Source organism: Leptidea sinapis, chromosome 32 (genome assembly GCF_905404315.1).
Source record: "Leptidea sinapis chromosome 32, ilLepSina1.1, whole genome shotgun sequence".
In the NCBI taxonomy this organism is placed as follows: Eukaryota; Metazoa; Arthropoda; class Insecta; order Lepidoptera; family Pieridae; genus Leptidea; species Leptidea sinapis.
In genome coordinates, this window is record NC_066296.1 from 2,024,020 (window position 1) to 2,049,921 (window position 25,902).

A 25,902-nucleotide genomic window follows, 5' to 3' on the forward strand; every position below is an offset into this window, starting at 1 on the left:
ATCAGCACACAAGTAACTTTTACGAGTTCAATGATATTGCTTCAACTAACCGATCACCTACCAATCATCTACGAGTGGGAGGCTCCTTTGCACAGGATGCCGGCTACATTATGGGTACCACAATGGCGCAGTAATGTGTAAACATTATTGTGTTTCGGTCTGAAGGGCGTCCTAGCGAGTGAAATTACTGGGCAAACGAAACTTAACATCTTATATCTCAAGAGGACGAGCGCACATGTGGTGCCGACCAAAATTTTTGTGATTTTCATGAATCATGAGCGGTACTACATTGTAATAGGCAGGGCGTATCAATTACCATCAGATGAACGATCTGCTCGTCTCATCCCTTATTGTCAGACAAAACAGTTGTTTTTGCAATTAACTCGATTCCAAGAAAAAACCTTTATGACCATCATATCGAAATACAAATGTTAATCATCAACATTGACCGCACCGTCATCCGCGTGTTGTACATGAATACGTAGGAAAGGTGAAAAGATATTTCCTATCTTTATAACATAATATATTTTGTATGACATAATCTTTTTTCGACTTTTATTGCTCTTCTTCACTTTGGTGAAGTCATGTTATCGATGATAGTCCGTCATACTTTGCCCTGTACTTTCCCCGGGGCGTAAAAAGAATAGGGGAGTCCCAGGCCCATGGGTGTCGTAAGAGGCGACTAAGGGCTTTTTAGAAGTGGGAGAGTCACGCTGCCGTCTTATGACGTCAGCACAATCGGGCCAGACTCGTCCGGGTTAATTACCACACTCGCACAGAATACCGGCGTGAAGTAGCGGCCTAGTGCCGCTATGTTTCGCATAGGTTAGTGTCGGGGACCGGAGGCCATCCCTCCCCCCCCCCCCCACAAATTATGAGAGCGGTCCTTAAAAAGATATTACCCCAGGAGGGTACCGGCTCTACCAGAGCCGGAGAATCCCTTCCCCGAGCGGGCACAGAACCGCGCATGACCGAGGACAAACGAGGCAGTAACACCACGGCACCCCACTCCACGCTCAACGTGGACTTTTGCAATATCAGGGGAATTCACTCCAATTTAATCGCCGTCCACCACCACCTTGAGACGGCGCAGCCGGCCTTGTGTTTCCTTACGGAGACGCAGATATCTCGTCCTAGCGATACGTCATATTTAACGTACCCCGGGTACAAAATTGAGCACAACTTTTTGCCTCATGCATATGTCATATGTGTGTACGTTAGAAAGGATATCTGCTGTCGCCGTCTCGGCAATTTTGAGGGTAGGGACCTGTCTACTCTCTGGCTCCGCGTAGATTTAGACGACCGCATCCGTATCTATGCGTGTGTCTACAGGTCCCATAGTGGTAACGCAGAAACCGATCATGTCATGGGCTGCGTTCAAGCGGCAATTGACGTCGTGCTTGCACAGATCCCCTCCGCTGAAATCGTATTCTTGGGTGATTTCAACGGGCACAATGCCGAGTGGCTTGGATCACGTACCACAGACTACGCAGGGCGATCTGTGCATAATTTTGCATTGGCGTATGGTCTGTCCCAATTGGTTGAGTCGCCAACGCGGCTCCCGGATGTGGATAGCCACATGCCGTCCTTATTAGATCTTGTGCTGACTACACATCCCGATGGTTACCAGGTCTTTGTCGACGCCCCTCTCGGAACGTCCGACCATTGCCTGGTCAGGAGTGTAGTGCCTATCCGACGCCAACGTCGCAGACCACCAGCGACCCGCCGCGTTTGGCACTACAAGTCAGCAGATTGGGATAGGATGCATTCCTTCATTGCATCCTACCCTTGGGGTAAGGTTTGTTTCCCTTCGGATGATCCTAGTGCCTGCGGCATTGCAGTAGGCGATGTGATACTGCAGGGCATGGATATTTTTATACCAAGCTCTGTAGTACCGATCGGTGGCAGATCACAGCCCTGGTTCGATGCGTCAGTTAAAGCAGCATCTGACTGCAAAAAACAGGCGTATCGAACTTGGGTTGCGGCGCTGGGCACAAAGGATCCGAACTACAAAGTTCTTAAGAGGAAATATAACCGTGCCTCCAGATTTTTAAGCGGCAAATCGCCCGTGCGAAGTCTAAGCACGTCGTCAAAATCGGCGAGCAGCTTTCCAGTTACCCGACCGGAACACGCAAGTTCTGGTCGTTGTCGAAAGCTGCTCTTGGTAACTTCAACCAGCCGTCCATGCCGCCGTTGCACATGAGGAATGACATCCTGGCCCATACGGCAAAAGAGAAAGCCGGGCTCCTGTGCGCTCTTTTCGCCTCCAACTCGACTCTTGACGACAACGGAAAAACACCGCCGATCATCCCGCGGTGTCAGAGCTCTATGCCTGAAGTACAGTTCAGACAGAAAACTGTTAGGCGAGCTCTGTTTTCGTTGGACGTCAGGAAGTCGAGTGGGCCGGATGGCATTTCTCCAATCGTGCTTAGAACGTGTGCCCCTGAGTTGACGCCGGTGCTAACGCGTTTATTCCGGCACTCTTATTCCAAAGGCGTAGTCCCTGACTCATGGAAGTCAGCCCTTGTCCATCCGATCCAAAAAAAGGAGACAGTTCGGATCCGGCGAACTACAGGCCTATTGCTATCACCTCCCTGCTCTCCAAAATCATGGAGAGCATAATTAGCCACCAGCTTTTAGTATACCTAGAGGGTCACCAGTTGATCAACGACCGACAGTACGGCTTTCGCCATGGACGGTCGGCAGGTGATCTTCTGGTATACCTAACACATAGATGGGTGGCGGCTATTGAAAGCAAGGGGGAAGGCCTGGCAGTTAGCCTGGATATAGCGAAGGCCTTTGATCGTGTATGGCACAAGGCGCTCCTCTCAAAACTTCCATCATTTGGGCTTCCCGAGAGCTTGTGCAAGTGGACCTCCAGCTTCCTCACTGGGCGTAGCATACAGGTCGTTGTCGACGGATATTGCTCGAACCCGAAGCCCGTGAATGCTGGAGTGCCCCAAGGCTGTGTGCTATCTCCTACGCTGTTTCTTCTGCATATCAATGATTTGTTGGACACCTCCAACATGCATTGCTATGCAGATGACAGCACTGGTGATGCCGTATACACGGGCCATGCAGGTCTCTCTCGGGAAATCGTCGACCAGTGCCGGGAGAAACTTGTGTCTTCTATCGAGTCCTCTCTCGAGAAGGTCGCGGAATGGGATTCATTTAACCCCCAGAAGACTCAAGTTTGCGCGTTTATGACTAAAAAAAACCCATTTGTCGTATCACCGCTCTTCGAGAACACTTCTCTTAAAGCCGCGCCTAGTAGCGTTGCGTAGAGACGACGTTTCATTGTGTGTCTTCTACCGCATTTATCACGGGGAGTGTTCCGAAGAGCTGTTTAACCTGATTCCTGCCGCCGAATTTCACCATCGCATGACACGCCACAAGTTAGGATATCATCCCCACCATCTGGATGTGTGGCGGTCCTCCACAGTGCGGTTTTCAAGAAGCTTTCTCCCTCGTACTACAAAGCTGTGGAATGAGCTTCCTTGTGCGGTGTTTCCGGGACGATACGACATGGGTACCTTCAAAAAAAGCGCGTACACCTTCCTTAAAGGCCGGCAACGCTCTTGTGATTCCTCTGGTGTTGCAAGATAATGTGGGCGGCGGTAATCACTTAACACCAGGTGACCCGTACGCTCGTTTGTCCTCCTATTCCATAAAAAAAAAATACTAGCTTTATCTTTTGCTAAAGTCATCACTTGCAACACTCATCGGAATCGGGACTGATCCAAGACCATTTACGTTGTTCTAAAATCTTAAATAGACCACTCGTTGGCACGTGTGAATTTCTTTTTATTTGTTTAATTTATTTCACTGTTCTTTTTTTTAACTACGTACGCTACTCTACTCGACACATTCCCCATCTCAGTAATGTTGCTAATGAGAGACTTATAAACCCGATATCACCCTGGGACATACATGGTAAAGTCTTCCAATTACAACCAAACTTATGATTGTATTCCCTTACATGGTGACTCCAGATTAAATCAAATCAAAATAACTTTATTCAAGTAGGTCATGGAAATGTCAAAAAAAATATTTTTTATTTTTGAATTTATCGCCACTTCATAAAGGGTTGTGCTACTGAGAAGAAGTAGAATGAGTTTTACAAATCATTACAATTACAATCTATTACGTAAAGTGATGTAACGAAAATACTCAAACGTCAAATAGTCAATGCCTTACACGAGTAACTCATAAAAGTAAATGTAAGTTAATACAAAACAAAAGTTATTGAGTACAGTAGCTCCACACCGTAAATAAATAAAGGTATTTTGCGAGCATTTAATAAGCGATTTATAAAAAATATAATGACTCATACAGCCAGCCACAACCTAAGAGTTGAACAAAGCAAACAGAATTTTATAACGAAGCGGTACTCGAACGGTTAGCTCAGTTGGTTAGAGCACCGGCACGGAACGCCGGAGGTCGTGGGTTCGAATCCCACATCATTCATAAAGTTTTGTTTTTCAAATTTTATTTGTGTATTAATCCTACAAGTGAGGGTTATCACTTTAAAAACATAACATATTGAATATAATAACTTTTAAGAATCAGTATTAAAATCTATTGCAGGAAAAGATGTCTTGTATCCTATTAAAATAAGACATATAATTGGTCTGCAAAGTCTAATATTTGCTTAAATTACGCACGTTAAAATAAATACGTATTGATTGACTTTCGTCGGTGTCAAGTATAATAATTCATAATATTTCATAATACGGTTATAATGCCAGTTGATAACGAATGATTAACTATTCGTGACTTCATCGATTAAATTTAATGGTTATTATTATATTTGTTAAATTTGTCTTATGGAAGCTATGATATCGGTGCTTCATCATCATCATCAGCTGGAAGACGTCCACTGCTGGGCAAAGGCTCCCAATGATTTCCACGACGATCGGTCCTGCGCTGCCCTCATCCAACGCATTCCGGCGATCATGACCAGATCGTCGGTCCATCTTGTGGGGTCTAACTGCATCTTCCGGTACGTGGTTGCCATTCGAGGACTTTACTGCCCCAACGGCCATCTGTCCGTCGAACTATGTACCCTGCCCACTGCCACTTCAGTTTCACAATCATTTTGGCTATGATGGTAGCTTTGGTTCTCGGACGGATCTCCCCATTTCTGATTCAATCTCGCAGTGAAACTCCGAGCATGGCCTTCTCCATTGCCCTCTGAGCGACCATGAGTTTTCCCATAAGGCTAGCGACCATATTGAAACACACTTGTAGAAAAACCTTCGTCTTCAGACTTCGCACAAATCAGTGCGTAAATAAATATGCACGTCTTATTGCTATTGTCAGAATACGAGTGTTTCAAGTCAGAGGAATATAGATCATAAATAAAAGAAACTATTGTAAAGGTTTTAAAGTGAAACTTTTATTAAATCGCGTCAATTTTTTTTCGTCAATCTATCGCATGTCGCACCACAGCCTGCCGCGGAGTAGGGTTGAAGTCGATTCATTAATTTCAACTACTGCTTTGAAAACAAGTCAGGTTGGCCAAGTAGTCGCCATTTGAAATCCCACACCAAACACATATTTTTTATAAAATATTTTATTTTTTGAATAAGTAATCTAATAATATATTTAAATTTGTTGACAATAACTTTACTTGTGTCGTAGTTTCATAAAATTACACAATTGCATTTTTTAGTGAAAACTTTTTTTTTTATAAAAAGCAGCGTTGAGCACTCTTCTTGGGATGGGTATAAAATGTTAAACTCGCGTCAGTGCGCGTGAGCTGATCAAAAATTCGTAAGACGGAGAAGAAGTAAGAGGAAGTAATATCCCTCCTCTCGCGCGAAAACTAGTGAGCACCTTATAAAAATTTACATATGTACCTACATATTATAGATACAGTATTTGTAATGTGTTTATAATGTATAACCTATTGTTTCATAGCACATCACAATAAGCACAAGTACGGTGTAGATTTTTAAAGTGAGAGGTGCAAATAAAGCACGGTGGTAAGCGGAAAAAATACTCGCGAAAATTTTTTGCGACATTTTTAAGGGCCTATTGGGCTTATCCATTTTTTTTTGCTAACAGAGTGTAAAAACGTGTATTCCATATAAAATCATCATTTAGTACAGTATCATGAAATACAAAAATAATATTAAATCATCTGCGTTTTTCAGAGAAACAAAAGAAAAAGAAATCAGGGATATCAAAGGGCATGGCGTCAGCGAAAAAAAAGATTTGAAGAAGAAAGAAGGAAGAGAAAGAAGAGAAAGACATCGTGAGAATCAAAGGGCATATTATCCACGTACAAAAAGTCTGAAGTTCTTTCGTTTCGTTTCGTTCTTGAGAATTCAACATAAACTTTGCAGACGATAAAAATTAACAATTAATTGAATTTTTAAATAAGGAATTGGGTTTAACGATGTCAAATGATCGCAATCTTGCCACAACGTAATATAAAACTACTATTGATTAGACATTTAAATAGATTCAAGTCAAAATTGTTCATTCCTTACTTCTGCTACTATAAACCTATTGTATCAGTTTTAGAAATTAGCGATGATGATGCTGGTAATGAAGATGGTGAAAGAGTCGTTGAAATTATAGATGAAAGTTGATTTTTCAGAGAGATAAACTTTTTAATGTAAAATAATTAGATATCTACTTGACGGCGCATCCGCCAACGTTGGACGTCAAGTTGACTGTTAGCTGTAAAAGTCAGCCTAGCGAAGCGTCATTGTCGATGGCAGTGCGGGCGGACATCTTGACTTCACTTTTTGTTCGAGACGGTGCCCACACACCACGCTTGTGACGAATTGACGTTGACTCTGTATTTCGATTATTAAACCCTGTGCTGATTAAACAACTGTGATTGTAACAAGGACTTGTGATTTTTCTGCTCACACCCACCTGCCTGCCTACCTACCCACATACATCACACAAGATGAGTTCTGATAGAGGCCCTCCTGCCTCTTCATACTATTTATTCAAACAAATACTCTTGTAACTATATATACAATATAGTATAATATTTATAATATGTATTCATAGTTTTGTAAATATAGTTATAAGATTTGTTATGTAAAATAATTGTAATAGTTCTGAAGCGTTAAATTTTTTATGCAATACAAATTATCTTTTTCGTGTACGATGGCGCTCTAAATGAAGATTGTATTTAACCACATAAATGCTAGTACTTTTATACTGATGAATTAAGTAATTTGTTAATGTGCAAATTATCACTTCTACCTGCACTCCCGGAGTGCTCGAGTTAACTCGACTTAAACGAGTAGAAGCATTACAAGTCTCTTTTTATATATAAGAGGGGACAAACGGCCAACAGTCTCACGAGATGAGGAGAGGTGAGGCAACCGCCCATGGACATCCGCAACAACAGGTGTGTCAAGAAATGCGTTGCCGGCCTCTATGTTTTTTTCTTAAAGGTCCCTTAGTCGTATCTGTTCGGGAAAACCGCAGCCGGTTGTTGATTCCATAAAATGGCTGTGCGAGGCAAGAAATTTCTAACAAAAAGGCGCGGTTGTAGAACCCACATCTCTACGCAATGCTAGAAAATCAAGCCGATCGAAGATGACTTGATCGTCGATTATTCGAACCGCTCTTCGTTGTATGCGGTCAAATGGAAGAAGCTGGTACTGGGGAGTTTATGTTTGTTCCTCGTGTTAACATTATGCTTGTCACAGTTTCTAGCAAATTACTTAATGTGACCGCGCGAGTTTTGTAGTATTAGCCAGATCGTTTCACAGTATATGTACCTCTGAGGCTATGATGGAATCTGACTTTCAAATTTTTAAAAGCATCAATTTTTTTAGAAGATTGAAAATTATGGATTCATAATAATTCTTTTTTCGAATTATTTTTACAATATAGGGCAAAAGATCCAGTGCGTAACACGGAGTAGTGTTATGTGCTATTTGTACCATTACCATTAAGTACTTTTATCTACAACCATTCATTAATTACTCTATTAAGGATTCTAAAACAGTTAGGTGACAATAAGCCAACATTAAAACACCCAATGTTCTAATAACCATTACATCATCCAAACTAGTGTTGTAATGAAATTCAGTACATTATAATATCATCCGTTTTCATAATAACACTCCTTTGGATGATATTATGGTTACTAAGACTGGCATTTTTAATGTTAGCAGTTAGCTGTTTTAGAATCTTTTATAGAGGATTCATTTTATGGGTGTAGATAAAGTCTTATATGCAAGACTGTTGATAATTAGGTATTAAAACACTCATGTGATACTGTTATAATCCACATTCATGTTTTAATACCCCTTACTACACAACAGTTGCAAACATAACTATAACATTACTTATGTTATGTACGTCTTCGGCACTAAGACACCTATTACAAAAATAATTCAGGATAATCTATCAATAAGTATTAAAAGGTCAATATAATTATCTTATTCTATTCAATATCAAGTGATAACGAACATATAAACATAAAATAAAATAAATTGTAGCTTAAAATAATTATTGTATCGAATTGAAATATTAATAAATGCAAAAGAGAGCTGTCCTTGCTATATATCAACCTGGTTATAGAAAGTCTCTCAAAGAAAAACCGAAAGAAATAAATATAATGTATGTTCATTGTCAGTACATTTATGAAAATTTAATATACGTTCACAAAAATCGTCACCTTTTTGCTCTTACTAGTGATTTGCATTATTATAACACTAGAAATAAGGGATTGCTTGTAACTACTTCTAGGGCTTCATAAGATACATTATAGCTTTAAGGATGAATGTATACACTACTATAATAAAGTCCCAGCCACAATTTAAATGTTTTATTCTAAATAGCTCTGTCGTAAGTCCTACTACTCCACAGCTGAATATCTAAGTGATCCGAAAGCCTGGGACTAGATTATGATTATTTTATAACAAAAGCAATGGTAGTACAGTATTATACATTTGATTAAAAAGACCGCAAAAAAAAGAATGCTGGGAGAGTTTTCTGCGCCTTTTTGTTTCCGTAGTCGTAGTAGTATCTAGTATATTAGAAATGATATCACAGAATTCTAAAGGAAACAATTTTGAGAAAATAAATGCCTTCTTAAAATATTTATTGTTGATTGTATTGAACTATTTTTCACGAGACACAGTGAACCGTGGCCGGGTTTAACTAATATTATTATATCCTATTTCCTGTTATCCTCATTTGTTGCTGATGATATCCTTACTTTGGCGTGGCGTGTGAAGGTGGGATTCGGCGGCAGGATACAGTATTTTATTCTGTGTCGTCAACTACTGTGGGTAATGGATAATTTGTACGCCTGCTATCTTCCTTACACGTGATAGCCATTTGTAAGACTCCCTTTCCAAAAAAAAATTTTATTCGCGTAATTGGATGTGTGGCGGTCCAGTGAATGAATTAACATTTTAGCCACCCGAGAAAACTACGTACTATACTAAAATAATACCTTCAAACGGTGAAATAGGTCTCCAGGAATAATATATCCAATTTTGCACACACACACACACAAATTTGCAATAAAAATTCTCACACTTCTATTAAGTGGTATTTGTAACTCACCAGATTAATCACGGTTTTTTGGTTATAGATGGCGCCACACTAAATATGTATCAATTTACCAAAATCACCATACACTAATATGTGTCATGTTCGTCACACAGAACTAGCTGATTAATAAAATAGATACAATTATAAAGAATGTTTTTATTTTTATAACGTTGCGTAAGCTGATAAGAAACCACAGGAGGGGAAATCAGAAGTACAGGTCAAAGATTCTTACAATATAATACTCAGTCCGGCCATTAAATACTGTTACAATTAAAAATAAACTAAATTTGAATTTGGAAACTGTCATTTATATATTATGATTGTTCAATGAGTTTTCTCATTCTGGCGCCAATGCATTGTACAATATTTTGCGATATTAAAATGGAATGGGGTGATAAAGAGAACCGAATCGCTGTGATTGATGCATAAAGTTAGGCTCCATGCTAAATGCAATTTTTATCATAATCATCTCCATATGCTCATACACGGTAGAATTAAATGATTGTTTACCGGGCTATTAATAGGTACAATAAGACCTCCTCTATTTGTGACAGAAAAAAGAAAAAGGTGGTCAAAGCTGTAAGGGAAAGAATTCGAAGAAATCCTGTCCGAAAGATGACTTAGGACTTGCAGCCGTACTGGTCATTTCATAACTGATAATTTAAAAAAGAATAGGGTGGTAAAATCGAAACAACTACTGAAGCGGTACGCAAAGGGAGGTTACAGAAAAAACTTGTTTACAGATGAGATTTTTTTACAATGGAGCAACATTTTATCACACAAAATGACCGTATTTATGCTCAAAGCTCTGAGGAAGCTTCCCAATTAGTCAACAGAGTGCAACGTGGGCACTATCCGACTTCAGTGATGGTTATGGTTATGAAGGAGTGACTAAGCGATACTTTTGTGAAAAAGGTACCAAAACATCGGCAAAAGTGTATTAAGATACCATTCTTGAGAAGGTAGTGTAGCCCCTTAACAACACCAAGTTCAATAACCCAGAATGGTTCTTCCAGCAAGACTCGGCGCCGGGTCGTAAAGCTCGGTCTACGCAGTCTTGTTTGGAAACGAACGTTTTGGACTTCATCAGAACTGAAGACTGGCCGTCGTCTAGTCCCGATCTTAATTCGCTGGATTATGATTTATGGTCAAAGATTAGAAAGTATGGCTTGCTCTAAACGCCATGATAATTTAGAGGACCTACAACAATCCATACAATTGGCAGTGAATAATTTTCCCATGGAAAGAGTGCATGCTTCTATTTATAACTGGCCTCAACGTTTAAAGGACTGTATGGCAGCCAATAGAATAAGGTTTTTAAATTTTAAATTGTTTTATATTTATAGACATATTTTTTCTTTGTTTCATTTATGACAAGACTAGGTATATCGGCCCGTAAAGGAGTATTTATATATACCCCGTTTAAGGTCAGGACTCTTCTACTACTTCTAGTAAGAAATAAGAGATGCAAAGAATGTTAATCATTATTTTATTAGAAAAAAATTGTTAAAATGTTAATTATGACACGGCGTCTTATCTTTTGTTACATCTAATCAGTCTGTTTGAGATAGTGGTTGATGCTCCGTCATCGCTTGGCATTTGTTTTATTATCATCTGGCAGCAGGAAGCTAAGCCCGGCACACACTGAAATAAAAAAAAATATAGTCGATACACACTACAGAACTAAACTGATATTAAAGTGAAAGTCAAATAAACTTTATTCGATTAGGTTTTAATTAGGCTGTTTCAATCGTCACTATAAATATTTCTTAAATTACTGAATAAATATTTCTTAACTTACATAATATGTTCGGAAAATGTTGAGGTCATGAGCAGAACGTACAAGAAACTCAACGGCCACTCTTTTCAATCAAATAAAAAATTGCAGTGGCTGTAATATGCATATCAAATTAGTTTGTAAGGTGATGCATCCGATAATATCAAATATTTCATAAAAAGTAATGAAGCATAAGCGGTATAAATATATTTTATCGTATATTGAATGCATCAACCCTAAGAGCTTGAACTCATTGTTTGTGTAAGGATGCTTCGTGAACTTGATGGTCGTGATTACTGTCATAATAATTAGTAATAGCATCCAAAAAATAAATATATTTATTAACTATAACAGGTCGACCTGACACTACAAGCAGCACACATTCAGAAGACCAGCCATCGTTCCCTCGCACATGCTCGATTTCAGTGAGCATGACGAACCACTTTATAGAATACCGCTCTATCTACTCCGATCACGTGCGCGCGAATACACATAAACTTATTATAACTTCCATATTGTACCATTTTCTAATCTTACCAATGACGATGACTATCTAGAACTTTCCATGATGGAATGTCAAAAACCAGTTGCCCATGAACATTGACAATACCAGAGGATGAGAGATGCGATGCCGGCCTTTAAGATACCAATGCGTCTATTGTCTATAGGTATCTCTCTATTTGTATAGGAACTGTCTGCACTATAGTTTGCCATAACAATAAATTACAACAAAGAGAATATTCAAATGTTATGAGTTTTCTTTAGTGTTAATTCCTCCAATGTACTAAAGAAAATACAATATACAACACTAATGAAAACTCAAAACATTTGGATAATTATGGATTTCCGCAAAGTAACGCCTAAGTACGTCAGTAATTTTATTTACAAAGAGAATAAGCAATTGCGGCGCAACCAGTAGGAGTATGCTCTTTTCTTGAAGGTTCCTAAGTCCTTTCGGTTTGGGAAAACAGCAGCCGGAAATTTATTCTACAAAGTGAGTGTGCGAGTAGAACTTGCGGAAGTTCGCATTTTACGTAATGTCCAGTGGTGGATTTTGGCTGGTGGTATTAACCTGAACGACTTCACTAAGCAATCCCCGTGATAAATTCGGCAATTGACAACCTAAAATGAACTGCTTTGCTATTTCGTACCACGACGTGATTAGAACTATCTAATTTAGGTTGACGTCAAATCAACTGATTAAATCGCAATGATGTCAATTGAATGTCAAAAATGATATCAACTGAATGGCAAACTGATTTAGTTCGCTCATTCATTCGTACCATGAGGTAATATTTCAACCTAAACTGGATAGCTTATGTATCAAAGCGAGCGATTCGAAAAAAGTTCCTACTTCCTTATAGGAAAGTGAATCGTGTTGTTAATAACTTTTAAAAAATAGTGAAAACATACAGAAAAGGAAATTTTATTGATGAAAGATGAGATGACTGAAAGATGAGAATACTTTATCAGACTTTTTTGTAAAACAAAATACTGAAAATAAATACCAAAAATGAAAATACTAAAGACGAGGCAGTAAGGGCCCGGACTATAGCCTGTTCGCAAGAACGAATTAAAAAAAATGTACTCTGTGGTCCTGTCAAATCAAACATCAATGGAGGAACTATATTTATTTATATTACTATTATTCAATAAGTACAAAAAAAGGGTTAACTTGACGCTATAAAGCGCAATTTTAAAATGTTTTTTTAGTATTTTCTACGCAAAAAAAACCGCTTAAATCATATCATTTTAGGTTTCGAAACGCAACGCATATGGTTCGAGTAAGAGAGACAAACTTATGCAACGACTGTAGAGCGTCATCTCTTTCTCACACCGAGGACCATAGACAAATTTATTTCGTTCATTCTTCATAAGCGATCCAAGCGCTATTCAGTAAAAGGCACTTCATGGTACGAATTTAAGTGATTTAGTTTAGGTACCTAAACTAAACTGCATCTGAATCGCATCACTTATTAAAAGTTGATGGTAGGCCTTCAGTACTCCATGTGAGGCCGAATTTGAAACTTCTATAGTTGCAGACAGTTGCCAGGTGTTCCCCTATGACCTCATTTCTAAAATGGAGTTCATGTTTAAATTTAGCAGGTTATGATTTTTTTTATAAAGACGTATTATTAAAAGCCACAGAACTTTACGTGTGTCTTATAGATTGTATCTAAGCGAATCTACGAACAAATAAATAGTAGTTAAAAAAATTAAAAAACACGCTTTTTATAGAAAACCGAACTAAAAGATTGATAACTGCCTTATAGACGATAGATGAAGATTATATGAATTAACAAAAATCTTATTTTACAAAATGAAAAATGTAATAATTTTATCAAATCAATGTATTGTCATCTATGTGGGTCAAAATCGCGCCCAAACGAGTCGATTACAAACAAACATACATACAGGTGAAGCTAATAAAAAGCGTGTAAAAAGATCGGTCGAAAATTTTTTCGTAGATGCCATATTGACATCCCTACATACGTCTCGCGCTAAAGCTGCGTGGATCAACCCTACTAGGGAAGACATTTTAGTTACTCGGGCGACATACGTCTCTTAATACGATCTTGTAACTTACAAAAGAGGAGCAGAGCAAAGGCACAGAACGTGTAGATACAGCCACTGGCCAGGAACGCGCCGGCGATGTTGGCGCCCATTACCGAGCCCACGCGACCAAACATCATCACTGCGCCCACTGCTGAGGCCCTGGGAATTGCATAATTTAAGAAAGTTTAATCACATACACATACATACACGTTAGGCCTCTTCACCTCACTCTCTGGGGAGTACTTAGTGTCCAAGGTCCAATCGATATCAGAAATATAACGAGTAGCCTCCCTCTGCGCGTATGACGCATTTGAATAGGATATGAAGGTTTAATGAAAAATGTTAGGTATTATTACAACTAAATTGTATTAATAAAGAAACCTTCTTAAAAATTTACCTTATTAGTGTTTTGAGTGTCCTTGTAAAACTAAGCTTTTATTGTAAAGTAATATAATTATAAGAAATCTTACGGGAAGGTTATTTATCCCTTTGCGGTAGACCTCGGGGGACATGAACACGTAAAGGCATTTTGTATTGCTTCTGGAAACGATATTTTTTTGTCAAACAGTTACCATCGTTTTTCTACGAGTAAGCTTTGCTTAGGCCCTTATCCACATTAAAAGAACTTCGGCGAACAGTCTTCCCTCTCTTTCATTCACTGCGCCACACACACACTCTGTCTTTTTTCTTATCATAGCTTAATTTCGATAAATACCAGTTTTTTTATTTTATTAAATAGAGACCCAGCCTTAGGACATTTTTGCAGTGTTTGATCTGGAGGGAGCCACTGCAAATTAAATCGAAAGTTTGCAATTTTAAGTGTGAAAATCCAAGCAATCGCAATTTCTATTACTTATTATATATCAGCACAGATGACCAAATAACACTAAACCTATTTTTTAGATTTTCATTTAGTATGCCCATATGAATTATATTCATTTAAAAAAAAAATAAAATTTTGGATATTATTAGTAGGATTACCCTTATAAATGTCAAATTCAAACTTAATTTAGTCATTGGTTATCTGCTCTCTACTAGATCTTCGAACCAACTATGTCTCAAGCACATGTCCCATGTACTATCAATTCATTGACAACCTCAGACCTGTATAAATACCACTGCACAGGCTGTTCCATGTATTTGACAGAAAATTTTTGTGCGTATTTGAAGCGCCACTCGCGAGCGTCCAGAGAACTAATTCTGACGTATAATACAAATGGCTACGAAGGAACGTACAATACTCTGAAGTTTTTTGCATATTGAATAAATTTCGTACGTTTTCTGTGTTATTTATACTTCAGTAATCAACGTAATAAACGTACACAATTTTCTTTTGTAAATATTTTCCCACCATGTATCGATGTTTGCTAAAATTGTCAACACTAGTTTTAGTACCGCAGACTCTCGCTACATGACCAATAGTGCCAAAATGGTGAATATCAAAAAGGCAAAAAAGTACTTTGACAGCCGCCAATCCAGTGGTATAAGGTAAAGGTCAGTGCTGACAAAGTTGTCGAATAAGTATTCGTCCCTCCAATAGTGGTCCCGCATATAAAATGTCATGATCACTTGTCAGGCAGATCAAAAAAATATTAGTGACAGCTATACTTTAAAACATTTAAACCGGATGTAATAAACATGGAAAAATACATTTCAATAATAATGTGTACGTATTACGCATATAAAAAGACGGTGCTTAACCTTTGTATAATAACAAAACTTGACTGATAACTTTTATTTATAAATATTAATTATTCTTTTCATATAAACAAAATAATAAATTAGTTGAACGTAATCAGATTAGTACACACGCCTACAGCGAATCATTCTTATCGTCTATATGTTTAATATTTATCATCATGACAGTCATTGTCCACTCTTCTTCTTCGTCGGATTTCTCTTGACCGAGCAGTCGTGGTCACGTCGAACGACGAACGATTCTACGCCAGTTATCCCTGGCTGTTGCTTCTCTGGCACATGTGTTGAGGGGAGTATTGTTTAGGGCTTTGATCTGGTCTGTCCAGCGCATAGGGGAGCGTCCTCTTGACCTACTACCGTTGACCCTTCCCTGAACAACAAGTCTCTCTATGGCATGCTCTCCACGTGGCGTGATATGTCCGAATGTCATTGTCCACACGTTGATGAAAAGAATAGCCAGTGCCGGACTGCCTGGCAATAAAGAAGTGGAGGCCCTGGCTTCAAATTATTTTCCAAATAAAAAATGGACAGGTTGTTTCAGTTGAGTTTTCCAAAAAATAAGTTATTGTGAAACCAAGTTCATATTCTTTAATTATTTAACAAACACATAAATATAATCGGATACAATACATCTGAAATTAAATTTTAGCGTTAACGAACGGAACCTTCTTAATTATTATTGAAGTTATACTTCTTTAGGTGAGTTATGAAAAAATTATGAGAGTGAAATTTTATGATGCGCGCGCATCACTGTAACACAAAAGAAACAGGTTGAAGTTGGTTTCTAAAATTTTCTGACGTATGCGACATTCGTTGTTTTTTTTTGGTTTCTTCGTCCATTATTGACGACTAACTGTCAACAGTGGAACTTGTGCTTAGAGTTTTTAATTATATTTTAGTGTCTAACTTGAACTAGATTGCAGACTTTGTGACCTATTTGTAGTATAAAGTGTTGTGAACCTTAGGAAATATTATATTGTGAAAGTGTATAGTATTTAAATTAAAAGCTTTGATTAAACTAGCAAACAAACACAGTGAAAAAAAAAAATATTCACATACCCTCATATTTTTTTAAATTTTTTCGAAAAATCATTAATAAATGTTATCTTGTTATAAATGCAGTGTTCAAATTAAAAAATATGATGAGAAAAACCCTAAAATTCAGTGTAAAGGTTGCACTCGCGAAATATGCGGCAAATGCAGTGAGTTGTCTGCGACAGAGCTGCACAGAGCGGGTGTTTTGTTTACAAAACCCCAAACTTTCGTATTTGTGTGCGGATTGCCAAGAGGGCTTAAAACAAGTGCCTGCTCTGCGTAAACTTGTATCGGAGTTAAAGGAGCAAGTGATGGAATTAAAAGAAAATCAGTCGACTTCTTTAAATATTGATGCAATCATTCAGGAATTGGTTGAGCGTGAGAACCGAAGCTGCAATATAATGTTTGGTATCGAGGAAGCGAGCTCAGGTGGTAAAGAGGAAGCTAAAAATCATGACAAATCTGGAGCGCTCGCTCAAGTCCCGCTCCAAGCCTCGGAGCTCATAACAACCATTCGTCTTGGGAAGCCCACTGCTAACAAACCCAGGCCAATCGAATTCATAATCCGCAACAAACAAAATGCTGTTAAAATCTTGAAGAATAAAAATAAACTGCCTTCAAAAATCTCTGTTAAATCAGACATGATACCCTATCAAAGGGATCAGTTAAAAAACTGAGATTAGATCTTGCAGAAAAATTTATAATGGGGAAATAGATCTCACAATTAAGTACATAAAGAAACAACCCAAAATTATAAAAAGTACAAAATACTACCCACAGTAAACTCTCCAATAACAAACCTCAAAATTTTATATAAAACCTGGCGGCTAAGTTTGACCTTTTTTATTGGAAATCAAAACTTTGAATCCAACAATTATACTAGTAACCGAAACACACCTGCACACTGGGATAAGTGACAGCTTGATAAATCTGCCTAACTACACGCTCTTTCGTCTAGATAGGAAAAATAAAAAAGGTGGTGGAGTAGCAATTTATACTCTTCATACACTAAATAATCATCCCTTGATTGCTATGCCCAATATAATGTTGCATGAGGATTCAGTGGAAGCATTATGGCTTGATATTCAGTACCGAAATTTTAACCTCTTACTAGCTTGTGTATACAGATCCACTCACTACAACATGGAAAAATCTGATGAATGTCTTTTCAACAATATTAAAAAAACTGCAAATTCAAACTCAAACCTGCTGATAATTGGTGATTTTAACTTACCAGACATAAAGTGGCCTATTTAAAAAACCTCAGGCTATAATAAATTACACGAAAATTTTGTTGATCTTATAATTGATAATATTTTTTTTTATGGAATAGGAGGACAAACGAGTGTACGGGTCACCTGGTGTTAAGTGATCACCGCCGCCCACACTCTCTTGCAACACCAGAGGAATCACAAGAGCGTTGCCGGCCTTTAAGGAAGGTGTACGCGCTTTTTTTGAAGGTACCCACGTCGTATCGTCCCGGAAACACCGCACAAGGAAACTCATTCCACAGCTTTGTAGTACGTGGAAGAAAGCTCCTTGAAAACCGCACTGAGGAGGATCGCCACACATCCAGATGGTGGGGATGATATCCTAACTTGTGGCGTGTCGTGCGAAGGTGGAATTCGGCGGCAGGAATCAGGTTAAACAGCTCTTCGGAACACTCCCCGTGATAAATGCGGTAGAAGACACACAATAAAGCGACGTCTCTACGCAACGCCAAGAGATACAGCCGTTCACAGACCACTGGGTCCCCGACAATTCGAGCTGCTCTGCGTTGCACGCAGTCAAATGGATCGAGCTGATACTGGGGTGCGCCAGACCAGAGATGACAGCAATACTCCATGTGTGGCCGGACCTGCGCATCTTTTGCAAATGGTAAATCAGAATACCAGAAACGGAACAAGCAAGAATCCATTCTGGATCTTGATGAGAGACTCGTCATTACAAATAATAAGTCGAGATGAGTCCCTCATTAGTGAAATCAATTATCACCCTCCAATAGGAAAAAGTGATCATGTGATTCTGTTGGCTGAGGTACAACTGGTGGGTTAAGTTATAAAAGAATCCACGTCCTATAAACGAGCTTTCAAATATGGTGATTATGATGCAGTTAATAAATACTTTCTCACATCTGATATTCCAGAAATAAGAAAATGACTCTATAGATAATACATGGAGGATGTTCAAAGAAAATTGATAAGTTTAGCAAAACCAAACCGTGGATTACTTAGGAGTTATGTTAATTAACGGACAGGAAAAAGAAACAATGGAATATATATTTACTTGACCGAGATAATGAATCTTATAAAAAATATCGTGCCACAAATAATAAAATAGTACAGTTAACACGTCAAAATAGGATAAATTTTGAATCAAACATTGCTGATAGCGGGGAGAAAAAGCCTTTTATGCATATGTCAGAAAACAAATATCAACAAGAGTTGACATACCACCAGCTCTTATGAATCCAAAAACATATGAAATCACAAAAAAGTCAGTAGAGGTAGCTGAAATATTTGCTGATCAATTTGAAAACGCATATGTGTGTGAGCCACCTGGGATTTTCACCAGATGTGAACATAGAGAGAGTACAGGCATCATTAGAAAACATTGTATTTACACCAGAGAAAGTTCTAAGGGCTATAATAACTTTTGATGAATCGACAGCTAGTGGTCCGGATAATATTCTTGCTATTATGCTCCAACAATGCAGCGCCATCATTAACCAAGTAACCTTAATAATGAATCTGTCTTTTGCAACGGGAAGACTCCCAACAGACTGGAAAGAAGCAGTGGTTACGCCTATTTTCAAAAAAGTTATTCTTGAAGCATAAATAACACGGGAATCGAAAGAAATTAATTCAAAATGCAAAAGTACTTCTGAGTAGAGTACCTTCCATCGCAGCCATTTGTATTATGCGTAAAAATTAGTTCTCTGGACGATCGCGAGTGGCGCTTCAAATAGGCACAAGTTATCCTGTCAAACATATAGAACCAGTGGTATTTATACAGGTCAGTGGTTTGAAGGACCAAATTATATTGAAATTACTGGGCTGCTAGTTGTAATAATGTTTACATCTTTTATGTCTAATTCAGATGTTATCTGTCTTATTCAAATATTGTTGCTCTTGTTTCTCGGGGTTTCCCTGTTTTTTTAATCTTACGTTATCAAGATAAAGTTTAATTATGTATTAATATTTACAGTTGCTTTACAGTATGTTAATAATTTATTTGGTTTAAATAATTTTATAATTACCGAAAGGACTGGTTTATCAGTTGCCATTATTAAATACTTTTGTGAGAAAAAAACAAGTGTGCTATAGACACGATTAAAGTAAAACAAATTATTATTTTGTAAGATTGTCCATGAACGATATAAAATTACGAAATAATAAAGAAATCACCGTTCGCGTAACGCTAGTGTGCGTTTGTAACGCTCTCGTCACGAATTCATCAGCTTCCTCCCCATGTCTACTGTTCTTAAGGAAGTCAAAGTGCCTCCTTTGCACAGCATTCCGGCTAGATTATGGGTACCACAATTGCGCCTATTTCTGCCGTGAAGCAGTAATGTGTAAGCTATACTGTGTTTCGGTCTGAAGGGCTCCATAGCTAGTATAATTACTGGACAAATGAGACTTAACATCTTACGTCTCAAAAGTGACGAGCGCAATTGCTGTGCCAAGTACATCTTATGTCTTAAAGTAACGATTGCAACTGCGATAACACAGAGAAAATTGGAAGTCAGCAGCCAGCCAGCCAGAATTTAACAGCCATTCAAAACAATGTATGTATTGAAGATAAATTGCATTTCATCAATCTTTAATGATTTATATGTCTAGATTGAGTCCCTTACTGCTAGACAACCGATAAAAACAAGCCTGGTTTAATACTTTAGTGTGCGTGACAAGCTACGTCTTACACTCTAAACTTGTCTAAACTCAATTTTTCGTCATTTTCACAGCTGATGTCATAGTCTATCTAGACATTAATGATCTGAGTCATCAATATTCATTTCGCGAAATACACGGGGATTAAAATAATTCAGAAAGTATGCAAACGTTTTTAATGTAATTTATGTTGTCGCTGGGTAGGTATTTATATTTAAATATTAAAAGCAAATACCTTAAACTAGTAGGAAAGATCTGCACTGCAAACGCGTTCAGAGGGCCGATACCAAGAGCCGTTATTTCCAGAGCTGACATGGACACTCCGGCTACAAGTCTGGAAAATGGAACAAAATTTTCACAAAATATAAACAAAAAGGTACCTACCGATACATCAGTTCCAAATTGTCTGAGATTCAATAAGTTTTTTTTAATGAAATTAGGGACGAGATGCTCAGGACGTTCAACTGATAGTAATAATTACGCCCTGCCCGGTGCCCATTACAATGCAGTGCCGCTGAGGATTCTTGAAAACCTCAAAATTACGGAACTACAATTGCGCTCGTCACCTTGAGACATAAGATATTAAGTCTCATTTGACCAGTAATTTCACTCACGGCGCTCTTATGACAGAAACGCAATAAGGCTTACACATTACTGCTTCACGGTACAAATATGCGCCGTTGTGGTACCCGTAATCGTGCCGGCATCCTGTGCAAAGGACCCTCTCACTGGTAAAAAGTTTGAGATAAGTATGAGAAATTGTGCAATTGGGCAATAACCCACCATTACCAAAGGGGAAAAAGTCGATAAGTGAATGCAGTTAAGTTGTTACTTTCAATTATATCTTCATAAGTCTAGAACATTTTCGTTTCATACAATAACAACTCGAGTAGTTTTTTAATTTTGTTTAAGAACCCTTTTCTCAATTCAATCTTACATCAGTCATTAGTTGAACACCCTTAATCTGGCACATCGATCGAAAATCATTTAAAAATATTAAAACTATTATTTATCATAATATCTCAGAGAAATGATGATGTATGTACATATCGATATACACGATAATTCATTTGGAAACTCTATCAGGTAATATAAGTGCGTAAAACAAATACGAACTACATTACCTATTCTGTACAGAAACCGAGATAAGACAAGCGACGCCCACCAAGCTGTACATGGAGATGAGCAGCGTCTTCTTGGAGAGAGGACTCAGGCTGGCCATCATCACAACAGCCCCGTATACGAGCGCCGTGACGACGGTGATCTCGAACGTACCGAACGAGATGCTGTCCACGCAGACAACCGCACTTGTCTGGAAATCATCAGAGTTAATCTTCTAATGCATATATCACGGTGAATGTTTAGGATATCCCTTGAACTTGAATCCTGTCATCAAGTTCCATAACCCACCCCATCGAAATATACTTAGTCTGCCCATAAATACTGTTACAATTAAAAATAAACAAAATATTACATTTCTATTTGGAATCTGTCATTTTTATATAATTGTACGTTGAGTTTTCTCATTTCGGCGCCAATACATTACAATATTTTGCGATATTAAAATGGAGGGGGGTGACAAAGAGAACCAAATCGCTGTGATTGCATTTCACAAAGTAGTAGTTTTCACAAACAGAATTACCGTATTTATGCTCAAAGCTCTAAGGAAGCTTCCCAATTAGTCGACAGAGTGCGTGCGTACGACAGACGCGGGTGTTATCCGATTTCAGTGATGGTTTACTGGGGTATTAGTTATGAAGGAGTAAATGAGCCATACTTTTGTGAAAAAGGTATCAAAACATCGGCACAACTGTATTAATAACCATTCTTGAGAAGGTAGTGAAGCCCCTTAACAACACCATGTTGAATAACCAAGAATAGTCCTTCCAGCAAGACTAAGCGTCGGGTCATAAAGCTCGGCCTACGCAGTCTTGGTTGGAAACGAATGTTTCGGCCATCGTCTAGTCCCGATCCTAATCCGCTGGATTATAATTTATGATCAGTTTTAGAGAGTACGGCTTGCTGTAAACGCCATGATAATTTCGAGTCCCTAAAACAAGCCGTACGATTGGCAATGAAGAATTTTCCCATGGGAAGAGTGCGTGTTTCTATTGATAACTGCGGCCCTACCATGAACTCTTATTGCGATTCAATTGACAACCTATAATGAACTGCCTTGCTATTTCGTACCACCATTTGATTAGAGCTATCTAATTTAGGTTGACGTCAAATCAAGTAGGTTAGTAAATCGCTAACTGTTTTAATTCGTTCATTCATTCGTACAATGAACTAATATTTCAACCTAAACTGGATAGCATATATTGTGTCAAAGTGAGCGATTCAAAAAAAGTTACTATTTATTAGCGGAAAGTGTATCGTTTTGTTAATAACTTGTGAAAAATAGCGAAAACATACAGAAAAGTAAAATGAAATTAATGAAAAATGGGATTACTTTATCGGACCTTTATGTAAAACAAAATACTGAAGATAAATACCGAAAATGAAAATACTAAAGACGAGGCAGTAAGGCCGCTGGCTATAACCTGTTCGCAGGAACGAATTAAAAATTCCAAATAAAGTATTCTCATCTCATCTTTCATCACTTCCGTTTTCCTCTTCTGTTTGTTTTCACTATTATTTAAAAGTTATTAACAAAACGATTAACTTTCCGCTAAGAAAGTAGCAACTTTTTTCGAATCGCTTACTTTGACAACAAACAGTTTGCGATTCAATTTCCTACTTGATTTGACGTCAACTTAAATTCGATAGCTCTAATGATGCCGTGGTGTGAAATATCCAAACCAGTTCATTTTAGGTCGTCAATTGAATCGCAATAACAGTTCATTGTAGGCCCGCTGTTTTGATTTTATCGCTTTGCCTGTCTATTCGCTTGTATATTACAAGTCTACGGTTCTACCCATTGCACTACCGACGCTTTTGAAACCTCATTTCTGTTCCTTATGAATGTAACGTAAACGTAGTGGTCTGAAAGAAGATGTTGTGACAAAAATTGAGAAAGGCATGCTGAGATGGTTTGGAAATATAGAGAGAATGAATGAAGAACGATTGACGAAGAAAGTGTATAATGCCAGTGTGAATGAAAGTGTTAGAAGGGGAAGACCTAGGCGGACGTTTCAAGATCAAATCAGGGACGTCTTGGAAAAAGGCCAGGTCAAGAGTACCCTAAACCGAAGAGCATGTGTGAAAGGAATAATGAAAGTGGACGAAGCGAAACAAGTATGTAAGGATCGTATCAAGTGAAAGAAGTAGTCTCTGCCTACCCCTACGGGAAAGAGGCGTGATTATATGTATGAATGTAACAGAATTTTTCAGTTAGTGAAGTTCATCGGAAACTAAACTTTATAGTTATACTCACGTCATTGTTAGCTTGGTTCAAAACCGCACAAACGGAGGCCGTTTCGTTTCGCGATTGAGTCATCATTTTGTTGATTGTGTTCGGAACGAACAAAAATAATCCGTTCAATCTGAAACAACAAGATCGTGCGATGAATTCATGTTAGTTGGTTATCTTTTCATAGTTTAAATCCTGTGTTTTTATCACATTAAAACGAATACACATACACACACACATATATATATATATATATGTTTGTGTAAGTATATATAAATATACTGACTAGCATCTGTCCGTATATTTAAGTTATAAAATAAAAGTAAAAAATATATTTAGGAGTGGGTGGACCCTTACTTATCATTTAGGGGCATGAAAAATAAATGAAACACTATTGTTGTTTTATTTAAATGAAAAATAGATGTTGGCCGGGATCTCAGACCTACCCGATATACACACAAATATTGGCTCAGCCGTTTCGGTGGAGTTTGGTTACACAATGCGGGACACGAGAATTTTTTATATAAGATTTAAATCTTTTTAAGAGCTGTGAATTATATATAAATAAATAAATGAAGATGACATAATACTTTACTCTTTATTCTTTCTTGTGTCTTCAATAGCATATAGCGCTGTTTGTCTGATGACTAATCAGATTAAAACTTTTATAATATTGTCAAAGTTGTTGATATAAATTAATAAAATTTTTTGAAAAATCCAAAAATTCTGAGCGGCACTACTACTGCGCTCGTCATCTTGAGACATGTTAAGTCTTACTTGCCCAGTAATTTTACTAGCTACGGCGCCCTTCAGACCGATACACAATAATGCTTACACATTACTGCTACACGGCAGAAATAGGTGCCGTTGTGGTACCCATAATCTAGCCGGCATCCTGTGGAAAGTAGCCTCCCACTTCTGTAACGGTAATGAAAACAAACGAATGTAAACCGTACAGACGCAACAGGACGAGCGTGATGGGATGAAAGGGAAACGGGCCCCTGCATTACGTTTCAGTAAAGTCCAGAAATAATGTGGACATGTAGTAGATAGAATTATTACACTTACAAGGAGAACAATCCAAACATCAGGAAACCTGTGAGCGCCAACCATTTTAAGTGTGGTGGCTTCAACAAAGCAAGTGCTGATAATTTGGACGAGGTAGCTGCCTCACAGCTCTGGCCATCACATCTCTTCTCACTGTCTTCGAGTGACTTCACCAAGGATTTGACCTGAAAAAATATAATAAAATCTTATTTAATAGAAGTAACTAATTTTTTTAGTAACTGTGTTTACCCGGCTTCTGTTTTACAAGCACCTTGCTTAGTGCAGAGCCACCACGCAGTACAAATAGACTACAATGTACTCAAATATTCACAATTAAGATTAAGTGTATCCTGTTAACTTTAATTACTTTAAATGTATCTTAATTTTAGTAATAAATTTATTATTATTATTAAAATAAGAAGTTAAGTTGGAACCTATGACAGAATTCGAACCTCGGTTGTACCAAAATGCTCAATATCGTCCTGTTAAATTCTTGTTAATTTTTAATAATTTAATAATTGGTACCTACTTGAAAAGGATTTGTAGTATTAGAATTTATATTTTATATATTAGTAGATACTAATATATTGATTTAGGTACATTTGTGAATGAAATATCAAATTTGTAACATTTGTGGTCGATTGATGGTAGAATATAATTAAATTACCTTATTATATTTTGTTAACTTCACCGTAACGTAAGTACCCACAAGGAAATAATTGGCGTTAAAACAACACAGACTTATAAAAAGCGGCCAAGTGCGAGTCGGACTCGCCCAGAAGGGTTCCGTAGTAGCGAGTAATTATTTAAATGAAAAACGCAAAAAATCTTTGGTCAAAATACATACAGTGCAAATGAACTCTCATCATTAATACGTATTAAAAAACTACTTACTAGATCTCGTTCAAACCACTTTTCGGTGGAAGTTTGCATGGTAATGTGCATCATATATTTTTTTTTAGTTTTATCATTCTCTTATTTTAGAAGTTACAGGGGGGGGGGGA

The 25,902-nt window shown here is 37.8% G+C and overlaps 2 protein-coding genes across 5 annotated transcripts in view; both read right to left on the reverse strand.

Annotated features, from left to right (window-relative positions):
• LOC126974534 (synaptic vesicle glycoprotein 2A-like) overlaps positions 1-9,667 on the reverse strand; it is a 66,985-nt gene extending 57,318 nt beyond the window's left edge. The window contains exon 1 of the mRNA XM_050822052.1: positions 9,556-9,667. The gene's annotated coding sequence lies outside the window, so the exon portion shown is untranslated. The remainder of the gene's footprint in view (positions 1-9,555) is intronic.
• A 1,348-nt stretch (positions 9,668-11,015) lies between these two features.
• The window catches only part of LOC126974544 (uncharacterized), a 50,875-nt gene continuing 35,988 nt past the window's right edge, over positions 11,016-25,902 (reverse strand). For 3 of the 4 annotated variants that reach the window (XM_050822067.1, XM_050822065.1, XM_050822068.1), the window contains 6 exons: positions 24,920-25,083; positions 23,876-23,984; positions 21,624-21,811; positions 20,735-20,833; positions 13,908-14,035; positions 11,016-11,187 (listed from right to left, as the gene is read on the reverse strand). In XM_050822067.1, coding sequence (XP_050678024.1) covers positions 11,129-11,187; positions 13,908-14,035; positions 20,735-20,833; positions 21,624-21,811; positions 23,876-23,984; positions 24,920-25,083 — 747 coding nt within the window. In that variant the 3' untranslated portion in view covers positions 11,016-11,128. Of the gene's footprint in view, positions 11,188-11,344; positions 11,435-13,907; positions 14,036-20,734; positions 20,834-21,623; positions 21,812-23,875; positions 23,985-24,919; positions 25,084-25,902 lie in introns of all 4 variants that reach the window. The other variant, XM_050822066.1, reaches the window with a different exon arrangement.